At 42.1% G+C, this 20,036-nt stretch overlaps 1 protein-coding gene across 1 annotated transcript; it reads left to right on the top strand.

The window, feature by feature from the left end:
* Positions 1–418: 418 nt before the first annotated feature.
* On the top strand, positions 419–17,948 carry dnaaf11 (dynein axonemal assembly factor 11; the record flags this gene model as incomplete). The annotated part of the gene is made up of 11 exons (XM_067253756.1): positions 419–590; positions 727–804; positions 1,002–1,174; positions 1,382–1,602; positions 1,713–1,889; positions 6,537–6,614; positions 8,466–8,531; positions 8,637–8,706; positions 10,059–10,154; positions 11,733–11,812; positions 17,750–17,948. Coding segments are annotated over 11 exons (1,410 nt in total), but the record flags the coding sequence as incomplete, so codon positions are not given.
* Positions 17,949–20,036: the final 2,088 nt, after the last annotated feature.

Genomic DNA, 20,036 nt, shown 5'->3' with positions numbered 1-20,036 from the left:
GGCTAGCAGTAATACTAGCCTCGTAGCTACATTTACATTTATGCATTTATGCATAGCTAGTAGTATTTGAAGCCTGGCCATCATAGCCACCTCTGATCGTTCGTATCAGCTAGTTGATAACGTCGTGAGCAAGTTAGCTAATTAGTCAGTAACATGTAAGATAGCTAAATGACATAGGTAATGCATATATTACACATGGGGCAAATCTTACTGTATGTCCAGTGAATTATACAGTACCCTTTAAAGAAAGTAAATTTTATGGTTTTACAATAGATATGGCTGCTACTTTATTGCTACAACTAGGCAGTTCAGTAGCCTACAATTGTACCGTATCCTCTTAATTTGGATTGCAGGTTTATATTTGTATAAGTATGACTTCTGTCTAGATATGTCATAAACCTTTCTCCCCGTTTTGTTGTCAGTTACAGAGGAGATGGTTCGAAGCCGGTCTGAGCACAACAATTGTGAGATATTTTCGCTGGAGGAGGTGTCCTTGCATCAGCAAAACATTGAAAAAATAGAACACATCGACAGGTGGTGCAGGGAACTCAAAATCCTGTATCTTCAGAACAATCTGATACCCAAAATAGGTGGGTGTTTCTGGGATCAAAGTTTTTATTTAAAAAGCAGCAACACAGCTGAACTGAATTAAAGATTTTCATGTGTGATTTTCATTAACATCAAATGTATCGTTTTATTTTGTGACATTGGGCCTTTTCTCAACAGAGAGTGTAAGTCGATTGAAGAAGTTGGAATACCTTAACCTCGCCTTAAACAACATCGAGATGATTGAAAACCTGGAAGGTATGCTTGTTCAGTGCTCGTTTTGTATGGAAGCAAATCAGTGACATTTGAATTTTAAAAGGCATTGAATAGACTAGTTATTGAAATTTTAACACCACCGAATCAAAACACACTCAGTGTTACCTGAATGCTGGATTTATCTCCGGGATCAATAAAATGTATGTATTTGAGAGTAATAGTACTCTGCTCTCCAACAGGATGCGAGAGTCTTCAGAAGCTGGACTTGACTGTGAACTTTGTGGGCCAAGTAAGCAGTGTGGAGTCATTGAGGAGCAACCTCCATCTTAGAGAGCTCTTCTTGGTGGGAAACCCCTGCACTGAGTTTGAGGGCTACCGGCAATACATAGTGGCTTCCCTTCCCCAGCTGAAGGTAGGAAGCTGGAGATAGCAAATATTTTATTATAATGTTTCAATTAGTTAACATATTTGTATGTAAAAGCCACCTTTTTCCTGCTGTTGTACATTGTTGTTACATTCTCTTTGCAGTTATATGTTTGTCTTTCTTGGAGAGCTTAAAAACAATTCTGTATCTAATGCTTTCTGTCCACTTTGTTGCTATGGATGACGTTTCCTCCAGTGGCTAGATGGGAAAGAGATCGGCCGGTCAGAGAGGATTCGAGCTGGGCAGGGATTGGAGGAGGTGAGGAGGCGCATCAAGCAACAGGAGCAGGAGTACCTGAAGAAGAGAAGGAAGGAGAAGGAAGAGAGCAATAAAGACAAACTGGATGACAAGGTCCTCACCGACGAAAAGAAACCAGGCTTTGATGGGCGCTGGTACACGGATATCAATAACACTGTGTATGTGCAAGGAACAGGGTTTTGCGACACAACAAATCATTCTGAGACGGCATAGCATTTACTGTAGGTCCAGATATGCCTAAATAACTCTTGGGTTTGTTTACCTCTAGCCCAGAGCCAGAAGGTAATGAGGAGAACCCGAAGGTGGAACAGTCAGAGAAGGAGACCGCCAGCCTCTCGTCGGTGGAGAAGGACAAGGAGTTCTGGGAGAAACCATGTGCCTTCACTCCCGAATCACGCCTGGAGGCCCACCAACACCAAGAGGACATGAAGAAGAAAAAAGAGAGGTAGCCAACGACGCCTTGTATGAAAAATCACACAGCCACAAACCCAGTCTGCTGTCTGTCACCACTGCCTTGGACCTGTCTCCTGAGCGGTATTGGGGGGGGGGGGATGTTGTTTTTTCATTGTCATCCTCTTCATCCCTCCACTTACCCTCCTCCCTTGACTCCTCCTCCTCCTTAAGAGGTCAGCAGAGGTTTTAGTCTCTTATAGTCTGTGTTTATGATTGAACAGCAAACTAACTCCCCAGACAGGGATGTCAGTCGCCAGGGCCATGTTCTTGAGAGTAGGGGTCATCACACTTCCCCTCTCTCTGGTCTCCCTTCCCATGCCAAGTACGTCATCCTCCATCCCTCCTCAATTAGCCAGCTGCCTCTTTTAATCCAAATGTAATCGGCCAACGCGGCGGAGCCCGCAGAAGCTGAACTGTCAACAAGGCCCTGGAGAAATGTCATAGTTATCGATCACGTTAATGACAGACTCGAGAGCAAGTGAGGGTGGTTTGAAAAGCTTGTCATCAGCAACCTCATTAACCCTAATGATGCTCTGTCTGATTTCATCTTAATAAACATGAAAACATGAAACATAAACTGACAGTTGGACAACATGCGTTCTGAATATTATTGAGCTCAACTCATTAGAACTGTTGAGCCTGTGTGAGATTTATACTTTTTGAGAGCTTTGTTAAAATATTACAGAACATGTATTTCAAATTTTTAAATTAATGAATTACAAAAAAAATCGTAGAATTCTTCCTAGCCTCTGCGTGGTCACTGTCATGCTAGTGTCAATGTGCTTTAAGTCAGCGCAGCTACTTACTTTGTCCACTGTGTGTCAGTGTAACATAAACATCAGTTTAAAACGCCAATGTGGTCCCACACAAATTAAACTTGAACATGAACTTCATTTAATTAACTGTCATCTTAAGCTTAAATGCTGTACGGTATGCAATCGAAAGTGTAACAGAGTTAAATTCAACAAAAATCTTTAACCACTTATTGCATCAACCTTTTTTATCCCATTGATTTAACTGTGTCAGAGCCACAGGTACCAAGCACATGGCTTGTCCTGTTCTGTTGTCCTGTTATTATGCACACAGGACTGCTATAGACTCTATCCAAAACGTCTGGGGGATTTGGTAACCATAGCATTCCTGCCTAGCACTGTCAGTCAGACTATTCCCATCTCCCCCACTACGAGAGAGACACAGAGGTAATCACAAGCTTCCATCTTTTGACTCTCTCTCAGGAGTAGGGGGTAAACCAACCCTAATTAATTTGCCCACCATGCCATTAATTAATTGCGGCCTGCTCACCCTACAGGTGACCCACTTACCAGGGTGTTAATTGAGTGTGTTTTGTACCTGCTCTCCTCCCTGGTGCTACTCTCTGTCTGTCTGTCTGTCTGTCTGTCTCCCTCTCTCTCACTCTTTCTCTGTCTGTCTCTCTGTTTCTCAAACTGTCTCTCTCTCACCTCAGTGACGGCAGTAGCCATGCTCCCTCTACCCTTGTAGCCTTTGGCTGCTGCCACCATATTAAAACAGGGACCCAAGACACAGACATTTACAGTTTAGCGATTTATACAGTGAGACCCCAGAAAAGATTACTTTAGAAGTTAATCATGTATTTAAGAGTGGCTGTGTTTAGTTTAATATGAGAGTGGAGGCAGTGGTGACCTGAATTAAGATGTTAATTTGTCTCAGGTAAAAATAGGCACCAGTATTGGAGGAAGCTGGTGTCACCACGTGCAAATGAGGGTTGCTTATTTTTACTTGGCTGTAATCACGCCTTGGAAATAGGAATTCCCTTTGAAGTGGTGGGGGGTGAGTATCTCGGGCTCCCCACTGCTGTGATCGTCCCCCATCTCCCATCTGCTTCTCAGAGACATGGCACGCTTTTGTTCCGTAAGTATTACAAATAGGATAAAACAATATTGCTTCTGGCACTATCAATGGAGCCTTAGTGGGTTTGGAAGGAAAACGTGTTAGGTTGCACATATTTGAGACATGTAGCTTTTCTTAACGGAAGTGGCTTCGATAGTTTTAGGGTAGTATAAGATCCATGCTGGATATAGGTCATATAATAATATCTGGGTTGTGACAGGGAACCTTGATGCCGTGTGACAAAAGCTGACAGGTAAAAACGAAAACACCATACGTAAGTGAAAACCTGTTTTAAACCACGTGTTGTTCAAGTGCAAAATCATGATATCCTGTCTCCTCTCTGAGTTGCCCGGTCCGCTGACTTGATGCATGAAGCCATCCTTCACTGTGTTGTCAGGAAAGATGAATTTTCTGTTCCTGACGCAGGTCCTGTGAGAAGGTCAGTCAGAAACCAATATGTTTGGGTTAATGATTTTCCACGGCCTCTTAGAGAAATGGTTTTGGGTGTATCTAACCCTTCATCTGTCACCTGAAGCAATCACCCGAGCCCTGCCTGTCTGTCATCGCAGGCCAACTCCTAAGTCTTATGTTGGACAGAGGTTAGATAACTTGGCGTCTGCTTGTCTGCAGAGCCCCCCCCCCCCCCCCCCCCCTGTGGCTCTCAGAAATTTAGTATTTGAATGCACCAATGAACAATTAGGTTTCGGGTCACCTCACAATAAGGGAAACATTAGCAATTTGCCAGGAGTTAAAATCTTTATGCTGTCCATCCACGCTTGAGCAGATAGATATCCTCAATACATTAACTGTATTCAACAAAATACTCACCCTGGAAAGTTCAGGTTATCCTGAAAGAGTCAAATGGAAATTATTTTCCAGTTTTCAATTTCGGTCCAAAAGCCCTAAAAACAAGCACATAGTGCCTGTAGTGGCTTTTCTTATGGCTTGCTAAGTGGCTGTCGGAACACATTCTCCTCAGGGTTGGAGTCCATAACCTGCCAGCAGAGCAGGAGAGGCATGCTGACTCAGTGTCCTGATGGGTGATCCAGCCAAAAAGTTTCAGAGGAGGGACCTCTGTTTGGGGTGTGCAATGCTTTACCCTTGAAAAGTCCCGCACAGCAATAACAGGATGAGAAAACGGGGAGAGATGGGAGAGAGGAAGAGAGAGAGATGGTGGGTGGGTGGCTGTGATATATTGAGGGAAGCGACATTTTATGACAAAAGAATATCATTAAAGGACTTTTTTGAGTTAGAGCTCGTCTTTGGCGGGGTTGACAAACTGTTCTTTATATGCCTTTCAAAAAGTTTGACGTTGAAAACTTTTGAACCGTTCCATCTTGCTAACTTCCCTCCCTCCCTTCCTTCTATATCTTTTATATGTAAGTCAATCTATCCATCTGCCTCTCCCTCTCTTTCCCTCACTCTCTCTCGCTATATCCGTGCTAAAAAAAGAAACCAACCCCACAAAACGAGTTTAAATGAAGAACTGAACTGTACAATTGGGAACTTATGGGACTGAAGGCTGACAGAGGAGCCATCTTCTCCTAGGCTGCTGTCAGACGTCGTACCTCACTGCTGCCCTACATGGTTGATATACCGCAGCAAGGCCTCTAATGGTCAAATCCCCACAGGGCGCTGAAGGAACAGCACGGTATAGCTTTAAAGTGGTAGTTCTCCTTGACCAGGAGCTCTTATTAATTTGCTACTGGCTCTTCATAGTGGGCGCCTGCTTCTTCACAAGAACGGCGGTGGCTTAGGTGTTTGTGTGTCTGTGCGTGTGTGAGAGACATCTGCTTCATTCCCTGCTGCTATGTCACAACGCTGTCTCCTGTGATTTCCTCTAACTCGGGCTCATACCTGTGCAGAAGGCTGCTCTACGAAAGCCGTGTTGCAGTGTTTCATGTGTGTCTGCGACGAGAGTGCCACACCACATGTGGAGGGATGTGTCTTACGCCTCAGGAAGGCCTCTCACCAGACCTGCCTCTGCTCACTTTATGAATCCCCCCCAGCCCGGTCCTCTGACTAGGGCCTCACCTTCACCCTGACTAGGGCCTCACCTTCACCCTGACTAGGGCCTCACCTTCACCCTGACTAGGGCCTCACCTTCACCCTGACTAGGGCCTCACCTTCACCCTGACTAGGGCCTCACCTTTACCCTGACTAGGGCCTCACCTTTACCCTGACTAGGGCCTCACCTTTACCCTGACTAGGGCCTCACCTTCACCCTGACTAGGGCCTCACCTTCACCCTGACTAGGGCCTCACCTTTACCCTGACTAGGGCCTCACCTTCACCCTGACTAGGGCCTCACCTTCACCCTGACTAGGGCCTCACCTTCACCCTGACTAGGGCCTCACCTTTACCCTGACTAGGGCCTCACCTTTACCCTGACTAGGGCCTCACCTTCACCCTGACTAGGGCCTCACCTTCACCCTGACTAGGGCCTCACCTTTACCCTGACTAGGGCCTCACCTTTACCCTGACTAGGGCCTCACCTTCACCCTGACTAGGGCCTCACCTTCACCCTGACTAGGGCCTCACCTTCACCCTGACTAGGGCCTCACCTTCACCCTGACTAGGGCCTCACCTTCACCCTGACTAGGGCCTCACCTTCACCCTGACGGCCCCATAACTCTGATGTAATTTGTTGTCTCGCACACAGACACACGCATGCACACACACACACAGACACACGCATGCACACACACACACAGACACACGCATGCACACACACACACACACCATGTTCATGCTTTGCTTCCTGCCTCCAGGGGGAAGGAGAAGAAGCCCAAGGCTCCCAGGACTCTGATCACCCCTGAGGGACGAGTGATGAACGTCAACGAAGCCAAGTATGTACACACACACACACACAAACACACTGTACTGTGTCAGTGTGTCGAGGCATGCACACACACACAAACTGTACTGTGTCAGTGTGTCGAGGCACACACACACATACACTGTACTGTGTCAGTGTGTCGAGGCACACACAAATGACTAAATGTCACACACACACACTGTACTGCATCAGTGTGTCGAGGCATTTACATTTTACATTTACATTTAGTCATTTAGCAGACGCTCTTATCCAGAGCGACTTACAGTAAGTACAGGGACATTCCCCCAAGGCAAGTAGGGTGAAGTGCCTTGCCCAAGGACACAACGTCAGTTGGCATGACCGGGAATCGAACTGGCAACCTTCGGATTACTAGTCCGACTCCCTCACTGCTCAGCCACCTGAGGCACACACACACACACACTCACACTCATAGATACAGTGTCAACCTATTTCAATCAATGTCATAGTAGTTAAGTGTATACACTGTCTGTAATGTGGATAGGAAATGCATTTCTATTTCCCAATCTTCCAATAAAACAAGAATAGTGATGAGATCAGTAAAAAGGCCTGTTATCAGGTACACAGTGTGTTTTTGCCGATCAGATGCATGGATCGGTAGGTGTGGACTGGGCTACAGCGACTGACACAATCGTATAGGTTTTTCAAAAACCATGTGTGTTCTTGCACCGGGAGCCACTGTTCTGTGAATGTTAGACTAAACCTTGGATCTGTTTATAGCTCTGTCCCTCTCCCTGAACCTACTGCTTCGTAATGCCCAAATGGCTTTTCCAGCAAGGATGGTCATAGTGCTGAATAAACCGTAGTACTACCCTGTTATGGCGGGCCTAGCAGAGTGCTCCGTAATGGAATATAATTGGTTCTACGGCTGAAAGAGGTCCAGTTTCCCTGCACAGCGACGAGCAGCCGAACCTGAAATGAAAACGCATTCAATCAGGCGGTCCAGTTAATGTTTTGAAAAGGTCACAACATCTTCCCTTTTACAGTTTCCCTCTCCCTCCAATATGTTTTTATTTCCTTTCTTTTTTTTCGAGTCCCGCGATTGTATTGCTTTGTCGCAGGTAGGAGGCGAAAACGCATGGTCAGCGAACCTGGGTAAAGAACTTGCCGGGGAATGGCGTGATTGGTACATTAGTAATCTCACCGCCACATCTACTGTGCAACACTCAAACGGGGTGTTTGTGTTCTGAGAAATGAGCGCCCCTGGTTCCCCTCCATTACACGAGGCGGGGAAAGTCGGAGGTCAAGGCCTTAAAAACACCTCTGATTTTATTTCTAATTTGTCTCTGCCTGTAGTTTATGATATCAGTATCCATCAGTTGTGAGATGGGGGTTGTAGTTTTATGGCGGTGTGGCTGGAGAGGTGGAGCGGAAGAGCAGTGACTACTCACACTGAGATCTAGGAAACCTTCAATTCTGCCAAATTGAGTTTGAGGCTTTGGTTGACTACTCTGAAAAAGGTTCATTAAGGCTCTCTTTGATGTAACAGTAAAATGATTTCATAAGTGGAAACGTGCTTTTCTGCCCAGGATTTACTACACCGGTTACATCTGAGATGAAGGAAGGAGAGTAGCTGGTTTACTACTACAAAAAAAACGCCTGATCATCTGTATGATCTGCCAAATAACAATAAGGTGTTTTAGTATTATTCTTTAGATTTTCAGTAGAAAATAAGACGTTTTGTCTCAAACAACTAAGCAAGGAGCAAAGACATAACACTATGCATCATTGCTCCTCGAGTTACAAATTGTGATAAGTGATTCGGCCAACAAAGACATTTTTATTTGTGTTTGTGTCAGTAGAAGTTGTATACACTGCCTAATCACACAGGTGTCACTCATAGGCTAGGTTTTGTGCTCAGAGACGAGGAGGACAAGAACATGCTGGTTTTGGACCTGGAAGTCTACAGGTAAGCTACAGTATCATGAGTTAACAAGACCGAAACCAGAGCAATTACTTAGTCAAAATGGACTTAACCAGTGCATCTTCCATTCCCGTAATTCTCCACAAACAGACATATGGACACCTCTCTCATGGATGTTGACATTCAACCAGTGTACGCTAGAGTTACAATCAAAGGGAAGGTAAGTTTCTGAGTCAATGTAAAGCACGCCCTGCTGACTTTGACAAGGAAAGTGTCATTTGATGCTGGGATATACAGAACAGAAATGGGGGTTGCATTTGGGGGGTATGCCGCATTTGTGCGGTTATTTATGAACCTCTTTACGAGGTAAAACAGTCATTCATTCGTGATTTAAAGGTTCTAGCTTTAATTCAACTGAGTTATTCGAGTGCCACATCAATGATTGAGTGTGCCGATCAGTAAGATATAGTGAAACATTTTATTACAAATCAATATGGTTTTGAAGGTCCATACTTTTCTAACTTGAGACAGTAAATTCCAGTGGGTGGAAGGAAGCTACCTGAACCTAAAACATCCTGTTCATAGGACTCCACACACTTTGACAAAAAGAATTAATGGCACATCTGTGAAGCAATTTCCTGCCTGTGAACTTTGGAGTTTTAAAAGATGGCGCTCGTCCAATGCAGTTAGAGCACAGCCATGCTGCCATCAGTCAGTGTGTAATCTCCCTGATTACCATAAGGCAGTGTGTGTTAGGGATGCGTTTATCTACTTCCTGTGTGCAGGACAGGAAAGATATTCCTTAACATGTTGAGACAAGTGCTGGGTATTTAATCTCCCTCAAACAGACCAGTGTGACCTTTAAGCCTGATTAAACAAACGTTTAGACGTAGCGAAAACAGTTTAGTCCGTTTTTTATTTTTTATTTAACTGCAATAAACAAATTAAAGATTTATGACCTTGAAAAAGTGCTATAAAATATTGCCAGTTGAGCAGTCACTGTGACCAACCCAAACAAACTGGTGTTTGTGGGGAGACTTGAATGTCAGGGCTGTGCTCCAAGAGGATTTATGGATCTGCATATTAAGACCAGGGTCAGTTCTGATTGGGCCGCTAGTGAATTAATAGTCGATGCATAATCTTTGGAACGATGTAGACCTATAAAATCTCTTAATAATACGAACTAATGTAGCGAAGAAGGGGAGACGGATCTGTGGAGTCATTCAAGGTGTCTATCAAGTCCGTTTTACAGTTTGAACACCTGTTATTTTGATAGTTGAAGGGAGTCAGGAGGAGTAGGGAGAGGGCCGTGAGATGTTTGTACCTGTGAGTTTGGTCATAGTTGTTCTTAGCATCACGTGACTGAAAGGAAAACAGTTTTGGGAGAACTGGTAAAGATCCATGAACTCCAGTCACTCTCTGTAAGATATTCTTACAAGTGCCCCAACTTAGAAAGTGTACCTATAAAAAGCCCCACTAATGATTAAAGCCATTTGACCGACTGTAACTGTCTGAATTCATAATCGGTGCATTAATCTTGATAATTAAGTTTGTGAATAATTGATGCCCCAGATTTTCCAGCTGGTGCTGCCTACAGAAGTGCAGCCAGACAGCTCTACAGCCAAGAGGTCCCAGACCACCGGTCACCTGGTCCTCACCATGCCTAAGGTACAGCAAGTCCCCTGACTCTTCACCCCATGTTCAAACCTTAAACAGCAACGTTACAATATGAGAAAACTAAATAAAACCAGAAACTATATTTATTTAGCTCTGGATAAGAGCGTCCGCTAAATGAATACATGTATTTACTTAATAACAATCTGTTATGTTAATATACTGTGATTTATGTTTTAGATTAAGTTGTATGTATGGTTTGAATGCATGTCTATAGTAAAAAAGAATCATTTCCTTTACATGGTATCATAAATGAATACTGAATACTGTAATTTGACTCTATGATAACAGCATAATAGCAAAGAAACTTGCATACTGTATGTTTACACTCCTAGAAAATTGAATGAATTAGTCAACATCTGGTATATAAGCATCCCCATTACACTTAAATCAATAATTAATTTAGGATAAACAATGATCAAGCATGCCCGCTCCTCCAGTGATCTAAACAAACCGCTCTCTCAGATCCATGTCCCCCAGACGCATGCGTCACACTTCTGACTGGCACTTGGACTGATTCTCCACGAGCTTCATCATTAACTGCTGTTCACCGCATTTATCAGCATTATGGTTCAGACAACCTCGTTATCTCACTGCTGTCGTCACGCGACACCATCCCTGCATCAACCGCTGGTGTGGAGGGGGCACATAGAACGACCAAGGGATTTTATAACTGAAAACCGTTTGTGTGTCCTTGTGTGTTTCTATACAGGGGTGTTTTTAGTGTTTCTGTGTAGAGGTGATATTGTTTTATAACTGTATCAGTGTCGTGTTGGGGTTCATCTAATCAATCTCTACTTCTGTGGGAGTCTGTATGGTAAGAATGTTGTTGTTGACTACACACGGCTATATAGTTTCCGAGGCTAGCAGATCTGATTTAACACAACATCATCTGCATTGTCATTACGCAAACAGATGCTCATGAATAAGCCAGGGCAGTTAAACCTGGGAGACGCTCTTTAATCTTCTTCCAATCGCAGACTTGTGCTTGAAGCAAGCGACCAAGACTCTATGTTCGAATCCCCGCGTCTCTGGTTTATGGGGAAGGAGAAAAATAACAGATGATGCATTTCCTGAATTCCAGGTGGAAAGCGTAGCTGCAGCCAATCATTACACTTCAGAAGCCATGATTGAGAGAGTGCTAAATCACATCAAAGTTTGTTGATGGCACTGTTGATTTGTGATGACATATATATGGCAGGGATTTCCGTGATTTATCTTTGTTTACGGTTGTGTTTGATTCTGGAGCTGAGAAGGTATGATGTTTTGTTTGCCTAATGTTGCATAAAACATATAACTGCATAAAAAAATATATCGGTCCACATCTGCAAGTCAGATTAGTTAAATCAAGCATTTGCCTGACTCCCGTTGCATGTTGACAACCAATAGTTGATGGTTATTTGACCTTTTTCAACAAAAGATGAACGAAATGTCCCCGTGCTGAGGTGAAGTGTCCGCTAAAACTTTATAGAATCCATAAAGTATGCCAGGTGGTGTTTTTACAGACCTCTTTGTGTTTCTATAAAATGTCCATATGGCTCTCTGCTCACTCCATCCTGTAATCTATTGTAGGCTCAAGGTGAAATCAAGCCAGCAAAAACTGCATCACGTCCATCAAAAGCTTCTCAATGCACATCAGAAGAAAAGATAAGGTATTTATTTTAATTCATTCCTCATGATTTTAATGTCATTACCAACCTGTTTGTTACTGCAAGGCTTATGAATAACTCTTAACTTCCATGACCCCAATTAAAAATAAATAAATGTAAGTGTATATTTTTTGCCTGATCAATTAAACGCTGCATGAAAAAAAAAAAAAAAAGTAAAGCATAAAGCAGCATGAACTCCATTCCAAGTAACACAATCAGTTGTCCCGCCTGCAGCGTTGACTGAGGATGCAATGATGAATCATAAAAACTTGAGTAATGGCAACACTGACCTTGCCTAACAGCCTAACATTAAACACCTCACAAGGCTCAACTGTGCATCTTTTAAATTGCCCAGCATAGTTTTCATGGACTGTCTTAGCCTTGAAATCAGTATGCACACCTCTGTCAGTGCCGTTTTGCCTGCCTGCCTCCCGCTGCGTATTGAACTCTCTGACGGTGGATCTCATCAGGAGTACAGATGATGCCTGTTAATGATCCTGTCACCAGAAGGGTCTTACAACCCTGACCCTTGACCTGCTTGCCGTAAGGACTGCAGTGAGATATTCACAGTTTATATGGAAATGGCATCCAAGTGCTGCTCTAAGACCAGGCATTCTCTCTGAGTGCTGGTGGTGAAGGTCTGGATTGGTTGGATTGGGAAGGTTTACAAAGGATGACACCTTTTTGAATGAATGTGCTGCGTCACAAAATCTTACCTTAACCTGGACCTAAATGTTATGGGTAATAGTATGGACTGTGAAACACTTCACGTTAACGATGCAGTTAGTAAAACAAAATAAAGTTGCTTATCAGATTACTTATTTGCCCTAAAACTAATGTAATTTACATATTTTAATTACAGTTTGGTAATATTCCCCCTAATTAGTTTTAATCTTGAGAAGTTCAGGAACCTACAGTTACTAATGGGGCATCCATGCTTATCTATTGAGCCTCATTGTTCCTACAAACACTAAGAACAGGCACCTATTTTTTTCTTTTTTATATTTTCTTGTTGTTTTTAAATATATATATATATATATATTTGATAGATCTGCTTCTGGCTGTGAGTTTGCCTCGACAAAGCCAAACTAAGATCCCAGGGGTCCTCAGCTGATCTCCTGCTAGCCTGTTATTTGGTTTTCATTAGTCTCCATCACCTTGCCTTGGGCTGGGCTGCCACTCTTGAACAGACTGCCACATTTCCATTTTGTGACCCGTGCCCCTGTCCTTCAGAAAGCCCATCAACCAGACAGAAGGCTGCACTGTAATCCTGTACACCCAAGTTGAACATTAGATTTGTAAAAAAAAAAAAGTGCTAAATAACTACAGTGACTATTAGCCAAGTGAATTGCAGTGGCTGAGCCGTTTGGACCTGATTAAATGTGACCTGTGACCCATCACGTCTGGCTTGACTACCAATTGCAAATCTCTTCTTGAGGAAGGAGAGAGCTATCTGGAAGGGAGATTGTGTTGAAAGGATTTACTTGTCAGCACTAGGCAGAGCAAGGCAAGACTTTAATTTACATTAAAAGTTATAGACATAAACAGCCACAGTAGGGGTGTTAAATTAAACTGCAAGGCACAGTGTTAGTATTTAACGTCAGCTAGTAGCTGGTTATTTGTGGTGAAAACAAATTAGTTTTGCTTGAGTTTGGCGACCCCCTTGTAGAATAATTTGAGTGTTTTTCCACATCTCTTGGTCTGGGCTGACCCTGTACAGCACCTTTTATAAGACCTCCCTATTCTAAGAGTAACTATACTTTACAGTCACTGCCCATCTTTGTTGATTATTCATAATCGTCCTCCTTTTTACCCTAACCTTTATCACTGTCAGCCATTTTAAGTGATGCACATCCCCAAACTCCTTCATACTGTGCATTATTATCGCAAGCCAAACTAATGACTCTATTTATCTGCCGTGGTCTACAATGCACTGACGTCCAGGTTTACCTGTCTATTACAAAGATGAGTTTGGAGTCTAAATTTAGGCCACGCTCACAGGTGTCATTAATCTTGCCCTGGTCTCTCATAATGAATTTACTATGGATTACCCTAGCTGTCACAATGAGAGATCTGTTGGTTAAAGGGACTCCAAAGAAGGAAAGAACAGAAACAAATTCATAAGTAACTCTCTTTAGTCCTTGTATTCTCCGCTTCTTTAGATTATGATAAGAGCACGCAACAGGCCCAGTTTGTTCGAAACCTAATTGGGCTGGGATCTGTGGCAGGTATTGAAGCAAACCAGAACACTTTGATGATGTTACAAAGTCTCCATCCCTGCCACAGTGTCATTTCTGTGATTTCAGTCACAGAAAACAGAAAGATGCAGTTCGAGCCTTAATACAAACCAACAACATCTCTGCAGGACTCCACTTCCTAAACCACGGCAACTCTGCAGATATTCGCCAGGCAGGCATTCTTCCCAGAGTCTGCAGGCGCAACTAAAACAACTGTTCGTTGTTATTTTCCACCAGCTTAATTTGCCTTTGCAATAAACAAGTTGCAAAATTCGAGATGTAATGAAGTGGTGAGCAGGGCCCCTCCTTTGCCTCTCCTCCACTGTAATTTGAACGGCTGCATGGTGAGATTAAATTATAATTGCCACGCTCTCCTCTATAAATCACTGGCTTTTGTTTTGTTGGTCTCGATGGTGGTGCCCACTCGGATGCTGCGTTGCTGTGTGTTGAATGGAGGAGGTGGAATGAAGCCACAGTTTAATACTGCGGTTTAATAACAGGCAAAGGGCAGCAGTGCTGTCTCAGTTTCGTTATCACTCCAACAAGATGGCCAATCAAAACAGTGCTTGCCAGGAAGTCCAATTACATTTCGTCTTTTAGATTCATTTTCCTACATAGAACTAACAAGAAAATGTCAAAGGGCAGATAAGGGTAGAATTTAATGAACATAAAGTGTGAATAAGGAGTGGCCAGATGCAGATGTTTGATTATTGAAAGAAGATATTTCCGTCTTTTAGTGCGAATGCACAATGTGGGGTTTTTCCTTCGAAGTAACCTTGGTTACTAGGACAGTCTCTCGTTAAGCAGGCGTTACATCACCTGTTCAAAAACTGCTCTAGCTGTAGTTCTGAATTGTAATTACATCAGTCGTTCTAGTAGATCTCTGATTTGCCACTAAAATGTATTACTAATGAGACATTTTGATTATTGCACTGCATCCTACCCAACAACATGTAGAAATGTCCAGACTGTAGGACTGGATACAACATAACTTTCTCCGTTTGATAACTAATTAGCTGGTGTGATAACTCGTTTTTAATGAGCACTTCTCAAGATTAAAAAACAGCACAATCTGGCACTGCAATGAAGTAATTTTCTTTTTCATGGAAATCATTTATCAAGGTGTGGTGGACATGTTGTTGGATAAATTAGCTCAAGTTATATTTGGGTGTGCTCAAGCCTTCGGCGAGAGCACAACCTTTGTTCTCTCACATATATATTTATTTATTTATTATTTATTTTCGCCCCCCTAAGGATCAGTCAATATTTGGACTACATACACAACGGCGGTGTCAAAAGGTTCGTCTTGGTAGCGATTGCGTTGGTTGTATTTTTATTTACGTTCCGTTGCATGGTTTAAGTAGAAATTGCATTTTTGTGGTGAAAAGTGAAGCTAACGGTGGCTAATTTGCTAGCCACAGTCACTGACGTTACTAACGTCACTACGTCACTAACGTCACGAAAACTCGCGTGACTACCTGTAGCAGAACATTCGTTTCACATCTGTTAACTTGGGGGATAGCTAGGCTAACTATAGCTTTACTGCAAGGCAGCTGCAGGAACGCCACAAGCAAAGAGGCCAGGGTGATAACTATTTACTCATTTTACTTTGTGATGTGAAACACAATTATGAAATGTAATGTACAATATTAGCTGATATTATTAAGGAAGTAGGCCCACATCTACTTTTGGAAACGGTAGTCTACTATTTCACTGAAGCATTAGCATCATGACATTAGCCTCTGTTGCCACAACAGAGGCAACACATACTACAGTGGTCTATGATGCATCTGTTTTCAATCTTTAAAATAAACATTCCTCACAAATACATTTTCGTTGTAGGATTTATTATGACATTACATTACAAGTAAACGATTTGTGGGTGAAATTATCATTACCTGTGGTTTCAAACCATTGTTGCTCACTGCAATGCTGTAGCCTACGCGAGACACTACAAAAACATCTACACAGCTGTAGGAAGTCAAACGGCGACAGAACATGTTCGGCACTCCCCTTACTTAATCAAAAGTCTATCTAACTACTAACCTGAACTTCATTGCCACAGCCTAAACGTTGCCAATCTGTTCATGAAAATAATTAATTTCAGCCTAAACCGTACAACGGAACGTTAAATCCAATTCAACCAACGCAATCGCTACCAAGACGAACACAGCAGTAGTCTACTAGTACTGTACCGTAGTAGTACAATTTACCGGGGCAGCTTCTCCACACAGGGCTATATCGCATTTTGCGTTGTTACTGACAATGATCGCTACCAGTGAGCTTTTTATGAATGAGCGATTTTCCACTAAATAAATGTCAAGCTTATTTACGTTTTGGGGGGCATATTTTCAGTTAGCAGATGGGACTGTCTGAAGTAGAAGATTCCATCTTCTACTGCCGGGTAACGTCGTAGAATAATCTTCAAAGGGGGTTCTTTATTAATGAATGAATGCAATGAGTAGGCTACATGCCTGAAAATATCACGAGAATGGAAAAACTTAAAATGACGTTTAAGTCATAGAGATTAGGTCAATTTTTACACCGGTCTGCCAAATGTATTCGTTTTGATTCAACGATGAGGCTGCCTCTTGCAGGGGAAATGAGAAGACATCTATTTCATTCTACACTTCACTCGCATTTTCAGTTGTAAATGAGCATCAATTTTTTTTTTCTTTAAATCCATTTAATCTTTATAAATTATAAGTATGCATTTTCATATAAAATATACAGAAATCAGTTGTAAAATTTTCATTCAAAAACGGACCCCTGTGCAACCGACGCAAGCAAGCACACCCTACAATTTCCCCAGAAATTGTACCCTCTCTAGTTTTATTAGCAATGTATGCAGCAGATGTTCTCTTATGTAAATAATTGGGACTTTGTTAGTGTAACAGCAAGTACCAACTCACAGTACATCTTCACTTTATGTAGTTGCATTCAGATCCCTTCTCTGTTCTCAGTTAAAGATTTTCTGAGATATTGAATCTGAGATAAGTATTGTGATAACTCATCCTCGTTTTACAGCAAAAGTGATGACCTACTTTATCGGGAGAGACTTGAAATATCTTTCTTAATAGCAATACCCTTGAGATAATTGTATGGACTTGATCCCCAGGAATGACTTGGCTAACTTTAGTTTGAACAGATTCTTAACAGGTTCTACTTTGGTGGGGGATTAATGAATAATTCATGCTCTCTCATTTTTCGACCATTCAACTACACCAAGTGAGAGCTGATTTGAATCCATCAAATCTAGTTCATTTGAGTCTTTTCTCACAACGTTTTAGGTATTTGCATTTACTTCATCCAAATTAACAGTGTTTGACCTAACCTTGTTTACTTCATCCAAATCAACAGTGTTTGACATAACCTTGTTTACTTCATCCAAATCAACAGTGTTTGACATAACCTTGTTTACTTCATCCAAATTAAGTGTTTGACATAACCTTGTTTACTTCATCCAAATCAACAGTGTTTGACATAACCTTGTTTACTTCATCCAAATTAAGTGTTTGACATAACCTTGTTTACTTCATCCAAATCAACAGTGTTTGACATAACCTTGTTTACTTCATCCAAATTAAGTGTTTGACATAACCTTGTTTACTTCATCCAAATCAACAGTGTTTGGCATAACCTTGTTTACTTCATCCAAATCAATAGTTTTTGAACTAACCTTGAGCATTTTATGACATCACAGGAAAGACGGGGGGGCCGAGCATTTGGAAGTGGACCCGAGCAAACATTCTGTCGTCGACTTCGCAAACATCGTACCGAGAACAACGACCACCAGAGGGGGACCGCTCGAGATCTCTCGCAAACAACATCCCTCGGCAACAGAAGACTTTACATTTTCAGCTGGATTTGTTGATGACCCCGACGTCCCCCCATTGATATGAGAGAAGAAAGCATATCAGACTGTCATATCTCAAGACATTTGGATCTTTACAAAAGAAGGTTAGAGCTGAAGCTGTCACAGAAGTCTACACTTGTCTGATTTGTTTAATCGAAACGCAGACACATTCCTCACACCCTCACTTCATCCTATATGGAATTACGTTATTTGCAGGGTTGTTTACAGTTGTACTGAAAACTAGCAAATACTGTATTTTCAAATGTTCTCACGAAGTGGAGATTAAGTTTAATATTTGTGTAAAACATTGTCAATTACGTCAAATATGCATATACATTTGAATAGTCTGGAATACATTGTTTCAGTGGTCCCAGCTTCCTTCCCAGCTGCATGTTTTTCTTGAGCTCCAATTGTGCTTTAAATTGAATTAAAATTTTCTTCTTCAAGATAGCAAACTTGGATGGGTCTTTAAGATATTATTCTGACACAGTTACTGCCCAAAGGACATAAAAATACCTTTGGACTCAAGATGTTCATCTTTGAATCCTCAATAAGTCTTTTTTTTCTTTACTTTGAGTTGTCAGTTGAAAGGCGTTGAGGTTGTGACTTCATGATCTCTTCTCTCTCACATCCCTCTCTCAACACTCACATGTCAGCATGGTATTCTTCAGAGAACTGTTTTAGGTTGGACCGTTTTTCCTCTGACAGCATGGATAACCTTTTTCCTCTGACAGCATGGATAACCTTTTTCCTCCTAGCTTAAAAAAAGAATCCACCAGTAGTACACAAATCCCTTAAATATTGAAATCTTGCCACCATATATTTATGTTAATATTAAATATGCACGGTAAGTAAGGGTAAGTAGAAGCTTTGAGCAAAAATATATTCTACAATACTTTAAATGCTAAAGGTCAATCCAGTTATTTCAATATTTAAAAGATTTGTCCATATTATATCTCAACCACTACATTTACATTTAGCAGACGCTCTTATCCAGAGCGACTTACAGTAAGTACAGGGACATTCCCCCCGAGGCAAGTAGGGTGAAGTGCCTTGCCCAAGGACACAACGTCATTTGGCATGGCCGGGAATCGAACTGGAAACCTTCTGACTACTAGCCCGCTTCCCTAACCGCTCAGCCACCTGACTCCCTGTAGCTAGCAGGTGTACCCTTCACAAAATGGCGCTCAACACAGCCCCATCATTTCTTCATGAGTAATGGTAATCTTTGTTGATATGGCAGTTGGTCTATTAAGATAACACATGTTGCTTGCATGATGTTTTCTTCTGAATCACTTCACAGTGAAATGAGGCAGACAAAACGGTGCTGATGGCATTTGAAATATGTCCACTGTGCTTTATGAAACACGGACACATTGGGAAATGTTCAATTATAATTATTTAATTTAATCCGAGTGTTGGCAAATCCCTCTGTAATCATTGGAACTCGGTCTGTGTGTCTTCAAAACCTTGTTTTCATTCTGAATAATCAATTATTCGAAAAGTAATAACTGTAAACGTTCACTTTATAAAAGGTTTTTGTATAATTTGTACCAGGAATACCATAGACAGGATGTAAAATCGAAGCTTTACCAGAAAACTATTCTCCAGGAAATAACTAATACTAAGTTCTAAGAACTGACTGTGCAAAGATGTCTGCTCTCTTGATGTACTGCCTGGTGAAGTCAGAGAGGAAGAGGAAGACAGTGTAGGACAGGACAGGAAGTAGGAGCTGGAAGTCTTGAGGTATAAGATGAGAAGAAGCACGTGATTGGTGGGGTGTCGAAACAGTCTGTTAGGCAGTATGTAGCAAATAGCAAGTTCTATCTCACAGAGAATCACAAAACCCTTTCTAGACACCTACGTTACCTTTTATTTTTACAATTATTTCAGGGAAGCAAACTAACTTGCGTTCTAACCCAGGTCGTGTCCTTGAAACGTTCCAGCCTCCCTTCCCTCGTTCGTCTTCCAGCTGTTCTGAGGGAGACTGTAATCCATGCAACACAGCCTTAGGCCACTCACACATGCATGTTTGCCAAGGTGCATATGCTGCAGTTCTGACAGGAGGGTATCAAGTGGTTTGAACTCTCCACCCAGCCAATACACCGCAAGGTCTCATTATTCCACGCACAGC

This window comes from Osmerus mordax, chromosome 16 (assembly GCF_038355195.1).
Source record: "Osmerus mordax isolate fOsmMor3 chromosome 16, fOsmMor3.pri, whole genome shotgun sequence".
NCBI lineage: Eukaryota > Metazoa > Chordata > Actinopteri > Osmeriformes > Osmeridae > Osmerus > Osmerus mordax.
Note: the sequence above shows the minus strand (reverse complement) of the source record. Positions and strands in the feature narration are given on the sequence as shown.